The sequence below is a fragment of the Furipterus horrens genome, unplaced genomic scaffold (assembly GCF_987537825.1).
Source record: "Furipterus horrens unplaced genomic scaffold, mFurHor1.1.pri manual_scaffold_11, whole genome shotgun sequence".
NCBI classification, from domain to species: domain Eukaryota; kingdom Metazoa; phylum Chordata; class Mammalia; order Chiroptera; family Furipteridae; genus Furipterus; species Furipterus horrens.
This window is the reverse complement of record NW_028327181.1, coordinates 57,624,204-57,640,513: the sequence shown is the minus strand read 5'-3', so window position 1 is coordinate 57,640,513 and position 16,310 is coordinate 57,624,204. Positions and strand designations below refer to the sequence as shown.

The following is a 16,310-nucleotide window of genomic DNA, read 5'->3' as shown; positions in this document are numbered from 1 at the left end:
AAGAGCAGCTGGCATTAGGCCGGGGAGGACATCAGGGGGCCCTGGGACCATGGGGAGGGTCTGGGTTTTACCTTGAAGGTGCACAGGGGCCCCGAGTGGCAGAACAAGAGAGAGAGAGAGAGAGAGAGAGAGAGAGAGAGAGAGAGAGAGAGAGAGAGAGAGAGAGAGAGAGAGAGAGAGAGAGAGAGAGAGAGAGAGAGAGGGAGGGAGGGAGGGAGGGAGAGAGAGTGTGTGTGTGTGTGTAATTAACTGAGAACACTGAATAAGTAAACACTTATAAAAACCAATCAGTAAAATTACGCTTGAATAGACTTCACCTGTGGCAGGTAGATGAGGGCTACCCAGCAGTCTTAAATTAGCCTCCACTCATACCTCCCTCCATTCATGCCACTGAAACTGGGCTCTCCCAGACCTGCCTTTTGCTTGACATGACCTCATGAATGGCCAGGCACAGTCTTACTGTACAGCTTCCTCATAGTCAGCAAGAAGCACTCAGGGTCGATAAGGAAGTGGCCCTCACCCTGCAGCCCCAGGGGACTTTTCTACCCACCCCTAAACCTCGCCCACACCATCCCATGATAAGATGCTGAACTGAGGCCCTTCGTGAGAACTTGGCTTGTTCTCTTCCACATCATGGGACGAGTGTGAACGAGTGTGACCGCTTAACAGCTTTGTTGTCCCGTAACGTAAATTTGTCCTCTGGAGTCTCATCTGAGCTCAGAGATCTTTCAAGCTAAGGGTTTAGAAACTGGGGCCATGTGCCGTGAAAATAACCCTCAAAGAGAAACCTGGAAAATGACTGGCTGTCTGACCTCCGTTTTCCCACACTGCCCAACTGTGGGTGAGGTGACGCTATCAGCAAGAAAGGGCAGCTGGCACTTTTCTCTTCTCCTTCATGCAGCGTGAAAAATTATAAGACTATGGTATGGCTGGACTTCTTATTTTAACAAAAAGATGGGAGAGTCAAAATCAATAGTGGGGTTTTCTCCAAAAAATGAGCTGCAGGATTTGGGACAAAAGCGTGTTTTTATTTGGTGCTGATCATAAACTTTGTACCCACCCAAGTGGCCAAGCAGACCCAATGCTCCAGCCAGTCGGGCCCCACCTCCCAGGCTGGTGTGGCCTGTCTGTACAGCAGCACTCGCCTTCCACTAGGACACGTGCATGCTCAGATCCTTCTGCACATGCACAGGGAAGAAATTTGAACCAGACCACATCCAGATGTTTCAATAGATCTGTTGCTCTTGCCATGAATACCCTGCCCAGTTCAGACCTTCTGGGTTTCATCAGTGAGCACCTGCCACGGACGCATTACACCCAGGTCACGGGTCACAGTGAGGCCTCCCAAATTGTTTATTAGAAGGTGCTCAGGGCTGGAACCCTGTCTCACGGGTTCACTGGGAACCCCTGTGGAAGTGGGGGCCTGTTTCTTTGGGTGAAGCCACTGCTCTGCCTACTCCTTCCCTTTGCCTCCCTGGCTATTTCCCATTTACCTCATCCTGCAGGGCCCTCAAGATTCAGGAACTTAATCAATACGTATACAGCTCTTCCCATGTACCGTGCTGGTCTGAACACTTTACAATCATTATTGCCTCAGTTAATCCTCTCGATACCTCTGTGAGACAGAAACTAGTACCCACGTGCACAGGAGGAAGCTCACAGGGAGGTTCAATACCCTGTCCAAAGTCACACAGCTAGTACGTGGTGGAACTAGTGTGTGAACCGGGGCTGGATCCAGGTTCCACACTCCGGGCTCTGAAACACAGCTGCCTTTTGGCAGCTCATTCCAGGAACCATGGGGCTCTGGGCTCCGTTCTTGAAACTCCAACAACTAGAGCTGAAAGTTCTACCTCAGGTCTAACCCTTGACCAACTCAAGAGTCCCGCAGCCTTTTCTCTGCTGGGGCACATCTCACCTTGAAATGTGACTGCCCACTTCCGCAGCTTTCCCCCACTGGACTGCAGCTCTCTGCAGAGTCCTGCCTGCTCGGTCACTGCCACAGCCCTAGTAATCTGTGCCTGGCACACACTCGGTGCCCAACAGCCGCCACTTGACCAAGTGGGTAAAGAAGAGATGGGAGGGCCTGAGGACTGTTGGGAAGGTGGCGCCTAGGGGACTGGAGATGGGTTGGTAGTACGTGCCTGGCATGATGCCCAGGTGTCTGGCTTGGGTACAGGCAGGCAGTGAAACTGAGATGGGGGTGGAGGAGAGAGATTATGCATCTGAGGGGAAGGTGATTGATCTGACTTTGGACTTGGTGAGGGTAATGGGTCTGTGGGATTTCCCAGAAGAGATAGCCAGCTGGATACATGGGGATGGAATCAGGAGGCAGGGGGTAGGGGTGCATCCCTGGAGGTTTGGGACCTGCAATATAAAGGCCAAGTCATAAAGACGGGGCTGGAAGAGGGCAGTGCGGAGGGTCAGCAGAGCCCACCTCCACGCTGCTGCTTCCACTAGCGTTCCATTAGCCGGCGTGCCTGAGGCTGGCCTGATTCTCTGCAGAGGGCTGGGCACCACCTCCCGGGTGACAGCAGGGCCCATGCCCTACACTGCTGCCAGAAGAGAGCCCCACGTGCTTGAGGGCTGGGGGGCGGGGCAGGAAAGCATCTTCAGCCTGCCTCAACCTAGATGCGAGCACCCTGGAGCCACAGAACTCACAGGCTCCCCAGGGAGGCAGCCATGATGGGACCCAGCCCCCACTCTGCCTTCAGGCCAGGCCCCTGACACTCCCAGGGAGGGGGCAGGAAGTCAGGGTCCTTCCCTCGAGGTCTTCTGTCTGTGAGAAAGTGGCAACGGCGGGTGGTCACACTCAGAAGAACATCCTGCAGCTCTTGGCTTAAATGAGAAACCCCGACTGGCTTTGCCTGAACCACTGGGAAGGCTCTTGTAAGCAAAGATACAGGGACAGACTGACAGACAGTGGCTGAGGGGTCTCCTTGCTTGCTTCCAGAGCTGTGCTGATCTAAGACAGCCCTGTGGAGGGCACCTGTCAGCCAGGTGACTTCGAGAGGTCAGTGGGTCCCTTCCCTGAGAAACACATTGGTTATGGCAGATTGGGGTGTGGGGAGCCTGGCAGATTCCTGATCTCCTCAATTTGACCCTCTGCCTGAAGTTCCAGCATTTAGGGGTTCAATGTTTTGGGGGCTCCTTAATAAAGGTAAAACATTTGTGGGTAGTTATGCCCCTTGGTCCCCCCTAACTAAATGACTGGGAAAGCGTGTAGCCCCTCGCTGGCTCGGGGGCTGGGCTGCTCTCTCTAGGTTTCCTGTGGCTGCTGAGCTTGGCTCCCCAGGTGGGACTATCGTATGTGTGAATGGGGGTGGGGGAGGATAGTCGTGGGCCAACCATTGGGGCCCTGCACCCCTTTCCCCTGAAATTCCAAGTCAGCTGTGAGTTCTCCCTCAGAAATAACCCCAGCGGGTTCCCTGGCTGCTCCATGCTCACCAGCTGGTAGAAGGTGATGTGAGGTCCCTCAGCGTCGTACAGGAACCACCAGGTGGCAGCAGCCACTGTGGCCAGGCCCACGTACACTGCAGGGGGCGGGAGAAAACCAGCTACAATTGGCAACTGCGGTTTTCTGGCATCCGCTTCCCCTTCCTAACAACTCCCTGAATTTCTGTCAGGAAACCACCCTCTTCCTCCCTACGCCAGATGTGCCAATCGTGGGCCCTGACTGGCAATCAGCATGTCACACCCCGGGCCATAGTGGCTGACTAAGAGATAAGCAGGTAACCCAGTTTGGGCCAATGAGAACAGGCCTGAGACCTTTACCATGCTATGAGGGGGTAGTATGATAACAGGCTCCTTCATCTGTTGAATTTGAGGCTGTAATGGAGTAAGCAGGAGGGCTGGAGCTATAACAGCCATTCGGCCACCACAAGAGGTGCCTGCCTGACAATGGAGCTGAGGCAGAGCCACAATATGCCAGTGCTCCTGCCTGAGGGCTGGATCCAGCCATGCCTGAGGCATGCCTAGCATTTTCAGTTCAGGAGCCCACACAGTTTCTTTTGGCATAAGCCAGGCTGAGTCATACCATCTGCAGTTGGAGAGCCTAGCTGATACAGGGTCTTAGGAAACTCCTGGAACCCCACTGAGGGCTCGCCTCCTCCCACCCCACCCCCACTTACCTCCAATAGCCAGATATCGAAAGAAGAGCCAACCACTGATGAGGGCCTCACGAGGGTTGCGGGGCAGCTTCTCCATGATGTCCAGGTCTGGGGGGTTGAAGCCCAGGGCCGTAGCAGGTAGGCCATCCGTCACCAGGTTCACCCAGAGCAGCTGCACAGGGATCAGGGCTTCGGGCAGGCCCAGGATTGCCGTGAGGAAGATGCTGGAAGCAGAGTCATAGGCTCCAGCCCCCGCCAATGGAGGGTCCAGCTCCAGCTCTCCTCAGCAGCCCCACCTCGCTCTGCTAGTTCTGCCGTGCATGCATGAGCGAGAGGTGTGCGTGCACGAGAGGTGTGCATGCACAAGCAAGAGCTGTGTGTGCACGAAAGGTGTGTGTGCACGAGCGAGAGGTGAGCGTGCACGAGAGGTGTGCGTGCACAAGAGGTACACGTGCACAAGAGGTGTGCGTGCATGACCAAGGTGTGCGTGCACAAGCGAGGTGTGCGTGCACGAGCGAGAGGTGTGCGTGCACGAGCGAGAGGTGTGCGTGCACGAGAGGTATGCATGCACAAGAGGTGTGCATGCATGAGCGAGGTGTGTGTGCATGAGCGAAAGATGTGCGTGCCGAGCGAGAGGTGTGCATGCACGAGCGAGAGGTGTGCGTGCACGAGCGAGAGGTGTGCGTGCACGAGCGAGAGCTGTGCGTGCACGAGCGAGAGGTGTGTGCACGAGCGAGAGCTGTGCATGCACGAGCGAGAGATGTGTGTGCACGAGCGAGGTGTATATGCACGAGAGCTGTGCATGCATGAGAGGTGTGTGTGCACGAGCGAGAGGTGTGCATGCACAGCTCTGCCTCACACCAGGCCGCCCTTGCCTCCCCCAGTCCCAGCTCTGGAGCCTGGACATACCTGCCCTTTAGGCCTCTCCTGTTTAGGACACGGTCCTCTTTCGGGCATACACATGCAGACAGTGCATGCCCAAGCATATACATACTTGTTCACAGACACGAGCAAGAACCTGCACAGGCCACAGAGTCCCACAGACACAAGCAAGCACCTATATGCTTGCCCCGACGTGCAGAGATGCAGAATTCACGTGTCCAGGCAAACACGTGCTCACCATTCCCCACAGCCATCTCTCACATGTGAACCTAAGTGTGTACACAATTACACACCTGCACAAGTCCTCTGTGCTTGTACTCATGCCCAAAGATGCAGTAGAACACACATGTACACACACACTTCTTACTCAGGCACACACAGCACATGCACATACAACTGTGTGCACGCTACAGGGACACACACAAACACATTACTGCCCAAAGGTAGGGCTCGTTCTCCCACCTTGCGTGGCTCTGAAAGTGGGAAGGTTAGGGCTGGAGGGATGATAGGGGACTTTTTCAGGCATCTCCTTGGAGACTGAGGTACACCAGGTCTTTGAGAAAGACAAGGTAACCCCGTCCTTGCCCACCTGAGGTGGGACTCTGTAAGGCCCCAGCCAGGGCAGGTCACATGTCCCTCCATCTCTGCAGCCCCATCCTAGGAAAAGGAATTTTCCTGGTCTCAGAAGCAGAGCTGGTCCAGAGGGCTGGGAAGAGGGAAGCAGGGCCTCACCAGACGACCTCGCCGACATTTGAGGAGATGAGGTAGCGGATGAACTGCTTCATGTTGCTGTAGATGGCTCGGCCTTCCTCGACCGCAGCCACAATGGAGGCGAAGTTGTCATCTGACAGTACCATCTCTGCTGCTGACTTGGCCACGGCTGTGCCGGAGCCCATGGCGATACCGATCTCTGCTTTCTTCAGGGCTGGAGCGTCGTTCACCCCATCTCCAGTCTGCAGGCCAGGTTAGGCGGGTTCACATCTGAGAAAGCTCCCTTCTACCTCCCCAACTCCCTTCAACTCAGCCTATGCCCAAGCCTAGGGATGTCCCAAAGGAAGAGGACAGCTGGACAGGACAGATGGTGAGGTCAAGAGCTTAGAAACCAGTCTGGGGATGAGGCTAAAAGGAAGGCAAGGAGTTAGACAAGGACAAAGTTGGGGAGCAGATCAGAGAAGATGGTGAGGTGGGAATGGGCATGAGGGTGAGTCAACGACGAGGACAGGGATGAAGTTTAGTTTGGATGTAGAGTGGAAGATAAAATTGATGTTAAGGTCAAGTCAGGAATGAGGTCAAGATTGTGGCCCAGTCAAGGACCAGGTAAGTATTGCAGTCAAGGCAAAATTGGAGCCAAGGTGAAGGTCAGGGTCAGGACTAGACTCAGGCTCAAGATTAAAAATTAGATTAAGGTAGAGGCCAAGTCAAAGCCAGAGGCCAAATCAAGATTATGGTCCATATCAGGAATGGTGGATGTCATGGGCAAAGTTGGGTTCAGTCAAAGTCAAGATTGGAAGCCGGATCGAAGTTGAGGTCCACATAAAGTGTTAGGCTGAAGGAATGAAGATCAATGTCAGGGATCAGGTAAGGGTCCAAGTCAAAACTAGAATCCATATCAGGGCTGAGCTAAAAGTAAAGAATCATATTAAGATGGTCAAGGTCAAGGTCAGGGACCGTCTTTGTGAAGGTCAAACATAAGATCAAGAACAAGGTTTCAAGTAACCAAGTCAAGGTTGGTGCCCAGTTCATTACCCAGGTTCAGCCATAGGTCAGGATTAAAATGAAGGTAAAGGACTGGGTTAGACCGAAGGTCAAAATTAGTAACAGAGGCCAGGTCAGGGGTGAGGTCTAGGTCAGAAGTAAGATCAGCAATTAAAATGAGACAGAACAAAAACTGGGCCCCGTCCAAATGTCCACCCGCAGGTGAATGAACAGACTGTGGTGTGCTCACACAATGGAATGCTACTCAACAATTAAAAAAGCAATCATCTACTGATACCCGCAACAACGTGGTAAATCTCATAAGAAAGAAGCCAGACACAAAAGAGCAAATACTACATGACTCCATTCGTTTGAAAATCTAGGACAGGCAAAACTATCTTTGGTGGAAAAAAATCAGGACAGCAGTGACTTCTTGTGGGAGCGGAGCCTGAGGGGCAGGAGCATGAGGGAGACTCATGGGTTGATGACAATGCTCCCTGTCTTGATGAGGGTGTGAATGACAGCTGTGTCATTTGTCAGACCTCACCAAATGAATGCATGCTTAAAATTTGTGCATTTCACTGCATGCAAGTTTTACCTTAAACAGAAAAAAATGGAACCACAGACACTGCTCTGTAGAGTATGCATTCTGAAGTGTGTGAGGGTGAAGTGCACTGATGTCTACAACTTCGGAATGCATTTGAGAAAAGATGAATGAAGGATGGACAGACTGATAGGTATATGATGAAGCAATCGCAACAAAATGTTATCTGTAGGATCTAGATAGTGGGTACATAGGCACTCGCTACAAAATTATTTCTATTGCTCCCTGACTCCTCACCACCTCCCCCAGATTCCCATCTCCTGGCCTCACCATGGCAGTGATTTCGTCAAAGGACTGTAGGTACTCCACGATGCGGGACTTGTGCACAGGCTCCACGCGGGCAAAGCAGCGGGCCGTGCAACAGGCGTGGCGCTGCTGCTCGGGGCTGAGGTCATCGAATTCACGGCCTGTGTAGGCCTTGCCCGCCACGTCCTCCGTGTCCTTGAAGATGCCAAGCCGACGGCAGATAGCCACCGCCGTCCCTTTGTTGTCCCCTGTGATCATGACCACACGGATGCCTGCCTGGCGGCAGCGTGCAATGCAAGCAGCCACCTCAGGCCTCGGGGGGTCCAGCATGCCCACGCAGCCCACGAAAGTCAGGTCCGTCTGTAGGGAGGGGGCAGATGCAAGTGGGGCCTGGGACCGTCCTCAGCTTGCCCCCTGCCCAGCTGCTGCAGACAGACTCATGCCCTCAGCCCTGGGGCCCTGCCCTGGCACCCACCTCGTACTCTACAAACTTGCTGCAGTCATCCAGTTGCATGGATTCCTTCCTCGGGGGCGCATCCCGGGTGGCCAGTGCCAGGCAGCGTAGGGTGTCCGAGCCTGAGCCCCAATCCCGGATCTTGGCTAGAATCTGCTCCCTGGATGTGGTGCTCAGGGGGACCGTGCGGCTCCCCACTCGGACCGAGCTGCAGCGTTCGATCACACTCTCAGGAGCCCCCTGCAGCGGGGTGGGATGGCGGGGGGCAACTCTGTCAGTCAGGACTCCTTCCCTACCTCCTGTCCAATTGAGGAAATTGAGACCCAGATATAGGGAAAGGCCACCCAAGGGGACGCATAGCAAGGCACGGACCAGATCTATTCACAGTAGGAACCAAGTGGGCCACACTGGGAGAAAACCCAAAGGGAATGGGGGGCGGGTTATGGCCACCCAGGGGGTACCACCCTCTCCCCACCAGCCTGCCCTGAGAAGACTGCTGCAGCGCTTTAGGGGTGGGGGTGGGCAGCCCTCCTGCATTCCTGGCTGCCGGCTGGCCTGATACCACCAGGATCCCAATTCCACTGAGGGCTCAGCAGCAGGAGATGTGCTGGGCCATGCCTGGGCACCAGAAATAGAGCCATGCTGAGGGGGAGGTGGGCGTGGCTCTGGGAAGGCGCTCTTGGGGGTGGCAGGCTCCTCGGTGACCTTGAGGTTTCACCTCAGCCCTCACCCTACGCCTGGGAATAGCCTCTGCACAATTCATCAGTGACCTCTCTTTCCCCAAAAAACCACTGCTATGTTTTCAAAGCAGCCCAAGCTCCCCATGCAGGCTAATGCCTCCACTGTGGGGTGAATTTAGGACTCTGACTCCTACTTCAGGTTCCAAAGCAGCAACAGGAGGTGCTTTGGGCAGAGGTCTGGATGGGGATGGTCCTCTCCCTCTCTGGGAAGGAACACAAAGCACCAGAGACAGCAAAAACCACCTCAGCACGCCCAGTGGGAGTCAAAGGGCTTTGACACCTTCCAGCCCACCCCTGCTATTCAGATGGGGAGACTGAGCCCCACAGAGAATAACAGGTGACCCCCAGGTCATGTGGTGAGGCAGTGCCTCTCAGCCCAGAGCTGGGACCATGACAGGGGGCAGGCCTCAGCTCCTGTCCCTGGCTTCATCTCCACCAAGTCTGGATCCTGCCTCCAGGCCTCCAGGCCGGCTGAACACCCTCATTCTGGATTCACTGCTTTCACAGCGGACCTTAGTCTCCCACAGCCGCAGCCTCTGGCTCTTCAGAGGACTGGAGACCAGGGACCCCAGAGACCCCAGGCCAGTCAGGCAGGGCCTACCTTCACAAACATCTTTCCAGCCTGGGCCGCCAGACCAGCACGGGTGGGTGTGCAGTACACTGACATAGACTTCCGGTCTCGGGAGAACTCCATGGTGAACTCCTTCTGCATCAGCTGACGGATGACCTGTGGGGCCCAGGTGGGTCAGGGTGTGAGGGGCAGGGCCGAGGGTTCTCATTGCTTTCTCGCCGGCCGCTCAGCCCCATAAAGAGTCTCTTGCTCCCTGTGGGCTGGCATCTCTCCTCCTCTAACCCTGACCTTGGAGGCCTCCATCTCCCTCTCAGCCCCAGAAGTACCAACAAGTTGCTCATTCCCGACCATGCCGTGCACTTCCAACGAGTCTTTGACCACACTCCACCTTTTCCTCTTTTCCTCCTAGCCAAGTATTACTAGGGTCTGACGCCCTTCCTTCTCCCAGAAGTCCCCCAAGACTTTGTTCTCTCTCTCCCTTCTCCAAATGCCCCTGCAGGCCCAGCCATGTGATCGGTGGCCTAAGCCCCCGACCTGCTCACCGCGTTGCAGGCACCAGCTCGCTCCACCCGGGACAGGGCCTGCAGGTTGGTGTCGAACACGTTCATCTTCTCCACCAGGCAAATCAGGGCTGTCTCCGTGGCCTCTCCCACCTTCTCATACACGCCCTTGGCCTGGTGGGGCCCAGGGTACAGGGAGTGAGGGGCAGGGTGGCTGCCAGAGGGGTTCCCAGCCTCACCTCCCATTTACTCCCTGACCCTTGGAGCTCCCTCTGCCAGTTACCTGTAACCCCTTTTGCACCAGACCTACGGGCCCTTCCCAGCCCAGGCAGCCCAGGGTCTCGGTGTGTCTGGCACTGCTCGCTCACTTTCCCTTCACCCTCCCTTCTCTGGCCACCAATGGCATGTACTCTCCCTACCCACTGCCTTGGTCTTTGCTGGCTCCTTCTCAGATTCCTTCCTCGTTCTACACCCTGCTATCTGGATCCTGCTCCTTCCCTCCCACCTTCTCTCCCTGAGGCCTCAAGTGGCCCGGTCTCCACCACCTTTCACAAGCTCACGACAGCCAGTGCCCAGCCAGCAGAGACCTCTCTCCTGAGTTCCAAGCCCACCTGTCCAACTTCTGACTGTTGGACGGTATTCTCTGGGAACTCTCAGGCCACCCCTCCTCTCCCTATATTTGCTACTTTAGTGACAGTCCCAGCCAGGAGAGCAACCGGAGGCTACCAGGACCTCCACCCTCTTTTTCATCTAGCCAGTTACCGAGCCTCAGGGTTTGGCTCCTTAAGTCTCTCCCCGACCCTTGGCTTCTCCCAGCTTCCTGAGGCCCCAGCCAGCATCTCTCTGGCCTGGGTGACCGCATAGGGCTCCCTGGCTCCAGTCTTGCCCTGTCCGTTCCATCCTTGTTGCTTAAAATCCGATGATGGCTATCTGTTGGCCTCGTCCTACAGGCTATCTCCTGGTGTAGCCACGTCCTTCCCTTCAGACAGGAGCATCCTCCTGCGGGCTCCACTCAATGGCTCCAGTCACAGGGAAGAGCTTTCCCTGCCTAAATCACATTAGGCTTGTAGGGTCTGTTGGCCTTCTCTGGGCTGTGTCTTCTGCTTTAAACACCCACCCTCGTCCTGCCCTCTGGCCCTTCAGCTCCTTGCACTAAAGTCCCCCACAGTCCGAGAGCCACAGGGCAGCATTCTGAATTCAGTCGAGAAAGAGGGAGGGTGGAAGTAGGGGGAAATGTAGAAGTGGGGGGGCGGGGGGTAGTAGGGGCAGCAGTGCTCCTGGGGTGTGCTACTCCGAAAGGGCAGGTACCACCAATCCTGGGAGCTTTGAGATTCTGGGGGAAGGGTCTGTCCTGGGAGCTTGGGTCCAAGGGAGATCATAAAAGGGCATAGGGGCCCACCTCGTTGTAGTCCAGCGCGGAGTCGTTGCACAGGGCACAGATGGTCGCCAGCTCCACCAGCCCATCGAACTGCCCGCAGCGCACTGGCTGCTCTCCCTGCAGCCTGAGGAACCAGGCTGTCAGTACCAGGGCCTTGGCCCCGCCCCCGGGATGTGTTCAGCCTTTTGGCCCTGCCCCCAGGGACCTGGCCAATTGACAACTCTGCCCCGCCTTGCCCCTGCCCAGAACTCACACTTCGCCCTCTGGGGCATAGGTGGTCCCAGAGATGGTGAACTCGTGCAAACGGCAGGCATCAGCTTCTGCCTCGGCTACCACGAACATCTGGGGATGGGGAGCACAGGGGCATGCTGAGGGGAGCCCTCACCTCCCTCCTCCCTGGGCAGCCAGTCTGAATAAAGCCTGACCCAGGCTGGGGGTCCAGTGGGCGCCTTGGAGCCACAGTGTCACGAAGGTACAGTGTAAGAGTACAGAGTCCAGGCTAAGGCGGGACCTCTCTCCTCTGCCCAGGTGTGTCCAGTTCAGACTTATCTGTTTGCGCTAGACCCCTGAGGGGTTTATAGCAGACTTCAATTTTCTGGGGGCAGCTCTAATCCTGGCAGAGCCCTGAGCTGGGGCAGGAAGCCTGGGTCCTTGCCCATCTTGCAGTGTGACCACTGGCTGAGCATCTGAGCCTGTTTCACCACTGGCAGCTTGGGGAGAAAGCGGGGATCAGTGTCCAGCTGCCCCTCGTTTCCCTTTGAGGGGATGAGTTCCTGGTCTCCAAGGGAGGAAATCACACTGTATTCTGGGGCACAGATCCCTCGTGCCCAAAGGTGTATGCAAACAGTGAGCTCTCATTGGCAGGGCCTGTTGGATCACTCTGCCCCTACCTGTGCACCTCACAGGTGGGGGATCTCCCCTCCCAGGGCAGCCCATTTCCTGTCTGTCGGTCAGCTCTTGCTTCCTGGAAAATGCCTCACCTCATATCCCAGAACCAGTGGCCAGCCCAGCACTCAGCAGGTGCTCCTCCTTCACACTCTCCTCCTTGCTCCTGGGGGCAGCCCCCCAGCCACACAGCCCAAGAAGTCAGGTTTCTCAGCCCCTCCTTCAACTTGTACGACCTCTACGACTTCTCTATACCGGGCTCTTCAAGTCTTTATTTCAGTCAAGAACCTCTGTTCAAATGGAGCCCAACTAGGGATTTGAGCAGGTCAGGGGCTGCAAAGCAGTCAAGCTGTGGGGGCCCCTCCCTGGCAGCAGCCTCTGATGGGCTTTGATAGGCTGAGATACAGAGCCTGGGTTTCCAAGGCCCAGCGGACAGACTGTGGGAGCAGGGGTGGGACGGGAGCCATGGGGGGTGGGGGGGAGTCTCAATGAGTGGGATATACACAAACTTCGGCAACACCCCACCCCCCACCCCCTGCTCTTGGGCCTGCTGGAGTCGCAACCAGAATCCCCAAAGCATGTGGGCAGCAGGCCCGGGATCTGGGATCGAGTACCAGGGAATAAATAATTCCTGCCCTGGCTCTTCTGGGTCACTGGAGCTGGCATATCTGATGACAGGCGCTGACCACAGAGAGTCATGGCAGAGCAGGATAAAACCTGGTCCAGGCCCAGCGTGGCTCAGGTGCCTCAAGGCTGCACTTGACTCCCTCCTGTATCCTTTCTGGTTACCTGGCAGGGCTTACACACCCAAACTTCAGATGAGGAAACTGAGGTTCACAGATGGGCAATGACCTGCCAGGAGCCCACGGTGACCCACAGTTCCTAGTGACATATGTCTAGCCAGGCTTTGCTGCTGGGTCCCATGGAAACCTGAATCTGTTCCCCAACATGGGATGGCCTACAGGTTCTCTCCTCCATCCTCAGTCCAAAGGGAGTCAGAGAGTGGCCCAGAGAAGGGAGCCCAGCCTGCTGAGCAGCACCAGTGGAGCCCCAAGCTGCCCACGGACACTCACCCGGCAGACAGACATCTGATTGGTGGTGAGCGTGCCTGTCTTGTCAGAGCAGATGACCGAGGTGCAGCCCAGGGTCTCCACGGAGGGCAGACTCCGCACGATGGCGTTCTTGCGTGCCATGCGCCGTGTGCCCAGCGCCAGGCATGTAGTGATGACAGCGGGGAGGCCCTCGGGGATGGCAGCCACAGCCAGGGCCACGGCAATCTTGAAGTAGTACACGGCACCTCGGAGCCAGGAGCCGCCGTGTGCCGGGTCGGCAAAGTGGCCGATGTTGATGACCCAAACAGCCACGCAGATCACAGAGATGGCGCGGGACAGCTGTCGCCCAAACTCATCCAGTTTCTGCTGCAATGGCGTCCGCTCCGGCTCCATGGCTGCCATCTGGTTCCGGATCTTACCCAGCTCCGTGTGCAGGCCTGTGGCCACCGCCACACCCACTGCCTTGCCTGATGCGATGTTGGTGCCCTGGCCGAAGGGAAGAGCTGCTTACCACCAGGGCAACGGCCCGAGACCCCTGACTCCTGCAGGCCAGGATGGGCTCTTATCCCCCTGCTTGGTTCTTTTTCTCCGCATTGCTCCTGGACTTACGCACTTGTGTAGCACTGAGTTACTGCTGTCATCCCCATGATAGCATCAACTCAGTGAAGGCAAGGACTGGGTTCAGAGCCATATCCCCAGTGCCTAGTGTGGGGCCTGGCCCAGAGGAAGTACCAGGCCAATACTGACAGTACAGTATACGTAATCATCCCACACAACATAGCATCAACCCATCAAAATTCGGTCTATAAACAATGAGGCCATGCAGGAATGTGGCTATTATCTCAGGTAAACCACCTGTAAATATTTACTAAAGAATCCAGAAAACTTGACCTTAAGCCCATCCATTCCCAAGGTCCCAGTAAAGCCCTAGGCAGTCAGTATGAGGGCCGACCAGCCTTGAGCCCCCATATCCTCTTCTGAGAAATGGTCCAACAGAGGCCCAAGACACAGCTGCCCCGGGGAGGCTGACAACTCAGTCCCCTTCAGACAGGGGCTCTGTGCCCAGGCTGGAGAGAGGTGGGTGCTGGCGGCAGCCTCGGCTTCCCTTCTGCCCTGATCAGTGCGGCTCCCACCCACCTGCAGGCCCCTCAGCTAAGGAAATGACCTGCAGTTTGCAGGCGGCCTGTGAGCATCACTAGCTAAATCCCTCTGAGGCCCCAGGGGCAGAGCACTCCCACCAGGACTGTTCTCATCACCTCCCTGAAAACAGCTGGGGAAGCCCGGAGCAGGGACTTGGGAGCTGGTTTTCCCATTGAAGAAATGGACTATTCCTGCCATCCTTCACCACTTTAGCAATCCTCTTCCCTCTAGGAGATTCTCCACTGAGTGACTATAGACAAACTCTACCCTTCTCCAGATTAAGGCAGCATAAGCCTAGCGGGTAAGAGAAAAAGCTCTGGCGTCAGACTGTAAATTCACATCCCAGCTCTGCCATTCACTGGCTGTGTGACTTTGGGCCACTTACTTAATATCTCTGTGCCTGTTTCCTTGTTGGAAAATGCAGATAACAAGAGGACTTATTTCAAAGGTGCTGTGAGGATTAAATAAATTAGTACAGGCACAGCCTTCAGTAAACACAAGCTATTATTTTACTATAAATTTGTATGCATTGTCAATAATCAATGAGGTTCTTCCCTATAGGGTTTTAACTGATTCATCTAAATGTTATTCTTTTTATTATCATTGTCCAGGCAAAGGCCCAAGGACTTACAGAAAATAGCATGTTCTTCTTGTCCTGGTTCACAGCTCTGGGATCTTGGACGGCATCTGTGTACTTGGTCACGGACACCGATTCACCTGGTCACGGAATCAGAAATAAAAGCCCCACGTGAAGACACCCCCACCCCCTGATCCAGCCCCCACTCATTGCAGCCTCCGGGCCTCACCTGTCAGGATGGACTGATCCACTCTCAGTGTGGTGGACTTGATCTCGATGAGGCGGAGGTCAGCGGGCACTTTGTCTCCCACTGCGGAGGAAGAACGGCCTGGATGAGTGTGGCTTTGGGCACCACACCCTGGGAAAGCCAGGGGGGCTTCCAGGAACCAAGGTGGGGCTGGGAGACAGGGCCCTAAGCTGTGATCCCTGAGGTAGACCCTGTCCCCCTGGCCTATGGTCTCACCTGCCTAACAGGGTTTGGGCCAAAGAGCTTCGGAGAGCTCTACACAGACAGCCAGAAAGATGGGAGTACAGAGGAATGTGCTGGCCAACATCACATAATGAAAGGAAGAGGCCCCCAACGTACCCGCCACTTCCACAATGTCTCCAGGGACGATGTCCCGTGCACGGATCCTCTGCACCCCGGTTCGGTCAGAGCGGATCACCTTGCCCATCTCAGGCTCATACTCCTTCAGGGCCTCGATGGCACTCTCAGCGTTGCGTTCCTGCAGAGCACAAGGCAGGCTGTGGTCTGTCCCTGCTGGCCCCAGCAGGCCACCCTCTTGGAGTGACACCCTTGGGGCTTGGGGTGGAGCTGGAAGCAGAGGGACCTGCAGGATTCTAGCACCAGGTAGAGGTCACACCCAGCAGCCCAGCCCCACCCCCATGTCCCCCACCTGCCACACGCCCACGATGGCATTGGCCACAAGGATCAGCATGATGACCAGAGGCTCCACGAAGGCTGTCGTGGTCTCCTCACCCTCCTCGAACCAGGCCAGGACCTGCCGGGATCAAGGCTGGTGAGCGAGGGTCTGCTCGCCACTTCCTTTGTACCCTGAGCTTTAGGGAAGCTACGCTGGGAGGCCCTGGCCTCGGAGAGGGCTGCTCCGAGAAGGCCCTGGCTTAGGACAGCCGACCTCTGCAGGCGGTGACCACCGTAGCCCAAGTCCTGTCTGCCAGTGCTCAGGGACACGGGGCAGCGGTACAGCGGACGGCTGCAGGTCTCGCTGCCTGGCGTGGTTTTCCAAGTGTGCTGCCCACACCAACAGCAGCAGCAGCAGCAGTTCTCGGGGTCCATCCCAGACCCCCCGCAGTCTGTTTTCATAAGTCCAGGTGAACCTGCTACATGCTTGCACTTGAAGTCTGATGGCCAGAGAAACATGAGTCCAGCCAGAGCCCAGGCCTGAAGGCCGGAGACCTGGTTCAAGTCTCATTCCCGCCTCTTGGCCTAACTGGGTCCTCGTCACTCCCCTCCGCTGCC

At 56.1% G+C, this 16,310-nt stretch overlaps 1 protein-coding gene across 1 annotated transcript in view; it reads right to left on the bottom strand.

Moving 5' to 3' along the window:
- The window catches only part of ATP2A3 (ATPase sarcoplasmic/endoplasmic reticulum Ca2+ transporting 3), a 31,564-nt gene that overhangs the window by 4,567 nt on the left and 10,687 nt on the right, over nt 1-16,310 (bottom strand). The window contains exons 4-17 of the mRNA XM_090292828.1: nt 15,727-15,831; nt 15,417-15,555; nt 15,060-15,140; nt 14,885-14,970; nt 13,135-13,599; nt 11,430-11,518; nt 11,198-11,300; nt 9,841-9,972; nt 9,329-9,454; nt 8,009-8,227; nt 7,558-7,893; nt 5,721-5,941; nt 4,128-4,330; nt 3,445-3,530 (exon numbers count right to left, since the gene is read on the bottom strand). Of these exons, the coding sequence (XP_090148954.1) occupies nt 3,445-3,530; nt 4,128-4,330; nt 5,721-5,941; nt 7,558-7,893; nt 8,009-8,227; nt 9,329-9,454; nt 9,841-9,972; nt 11,198-11,300; nt 11,430-11,518; nt 13,135-13,599; nt 14,885-14,970; nt 15,060-15,140; nt 15,417-15,555; nt 15,727-15,831 (2,391 nt within the window). The remainder of the gene's footprint in view (nt 1-3,444; nt 3,531-4,127; nt 4,331-5,720; nt 5,942-7,557; nt 7,894-8,008; nt 8,228-9,328; nt 9,455-9,840; nt 9,973-11,197; nt 11,301-11,429; nt 11,519-13,134; nt 13,600-14,884; nt 14,971-15,059; nt 15,141-15,416; nt 15,556-15,726; nt 15,832-16,310) is intronic.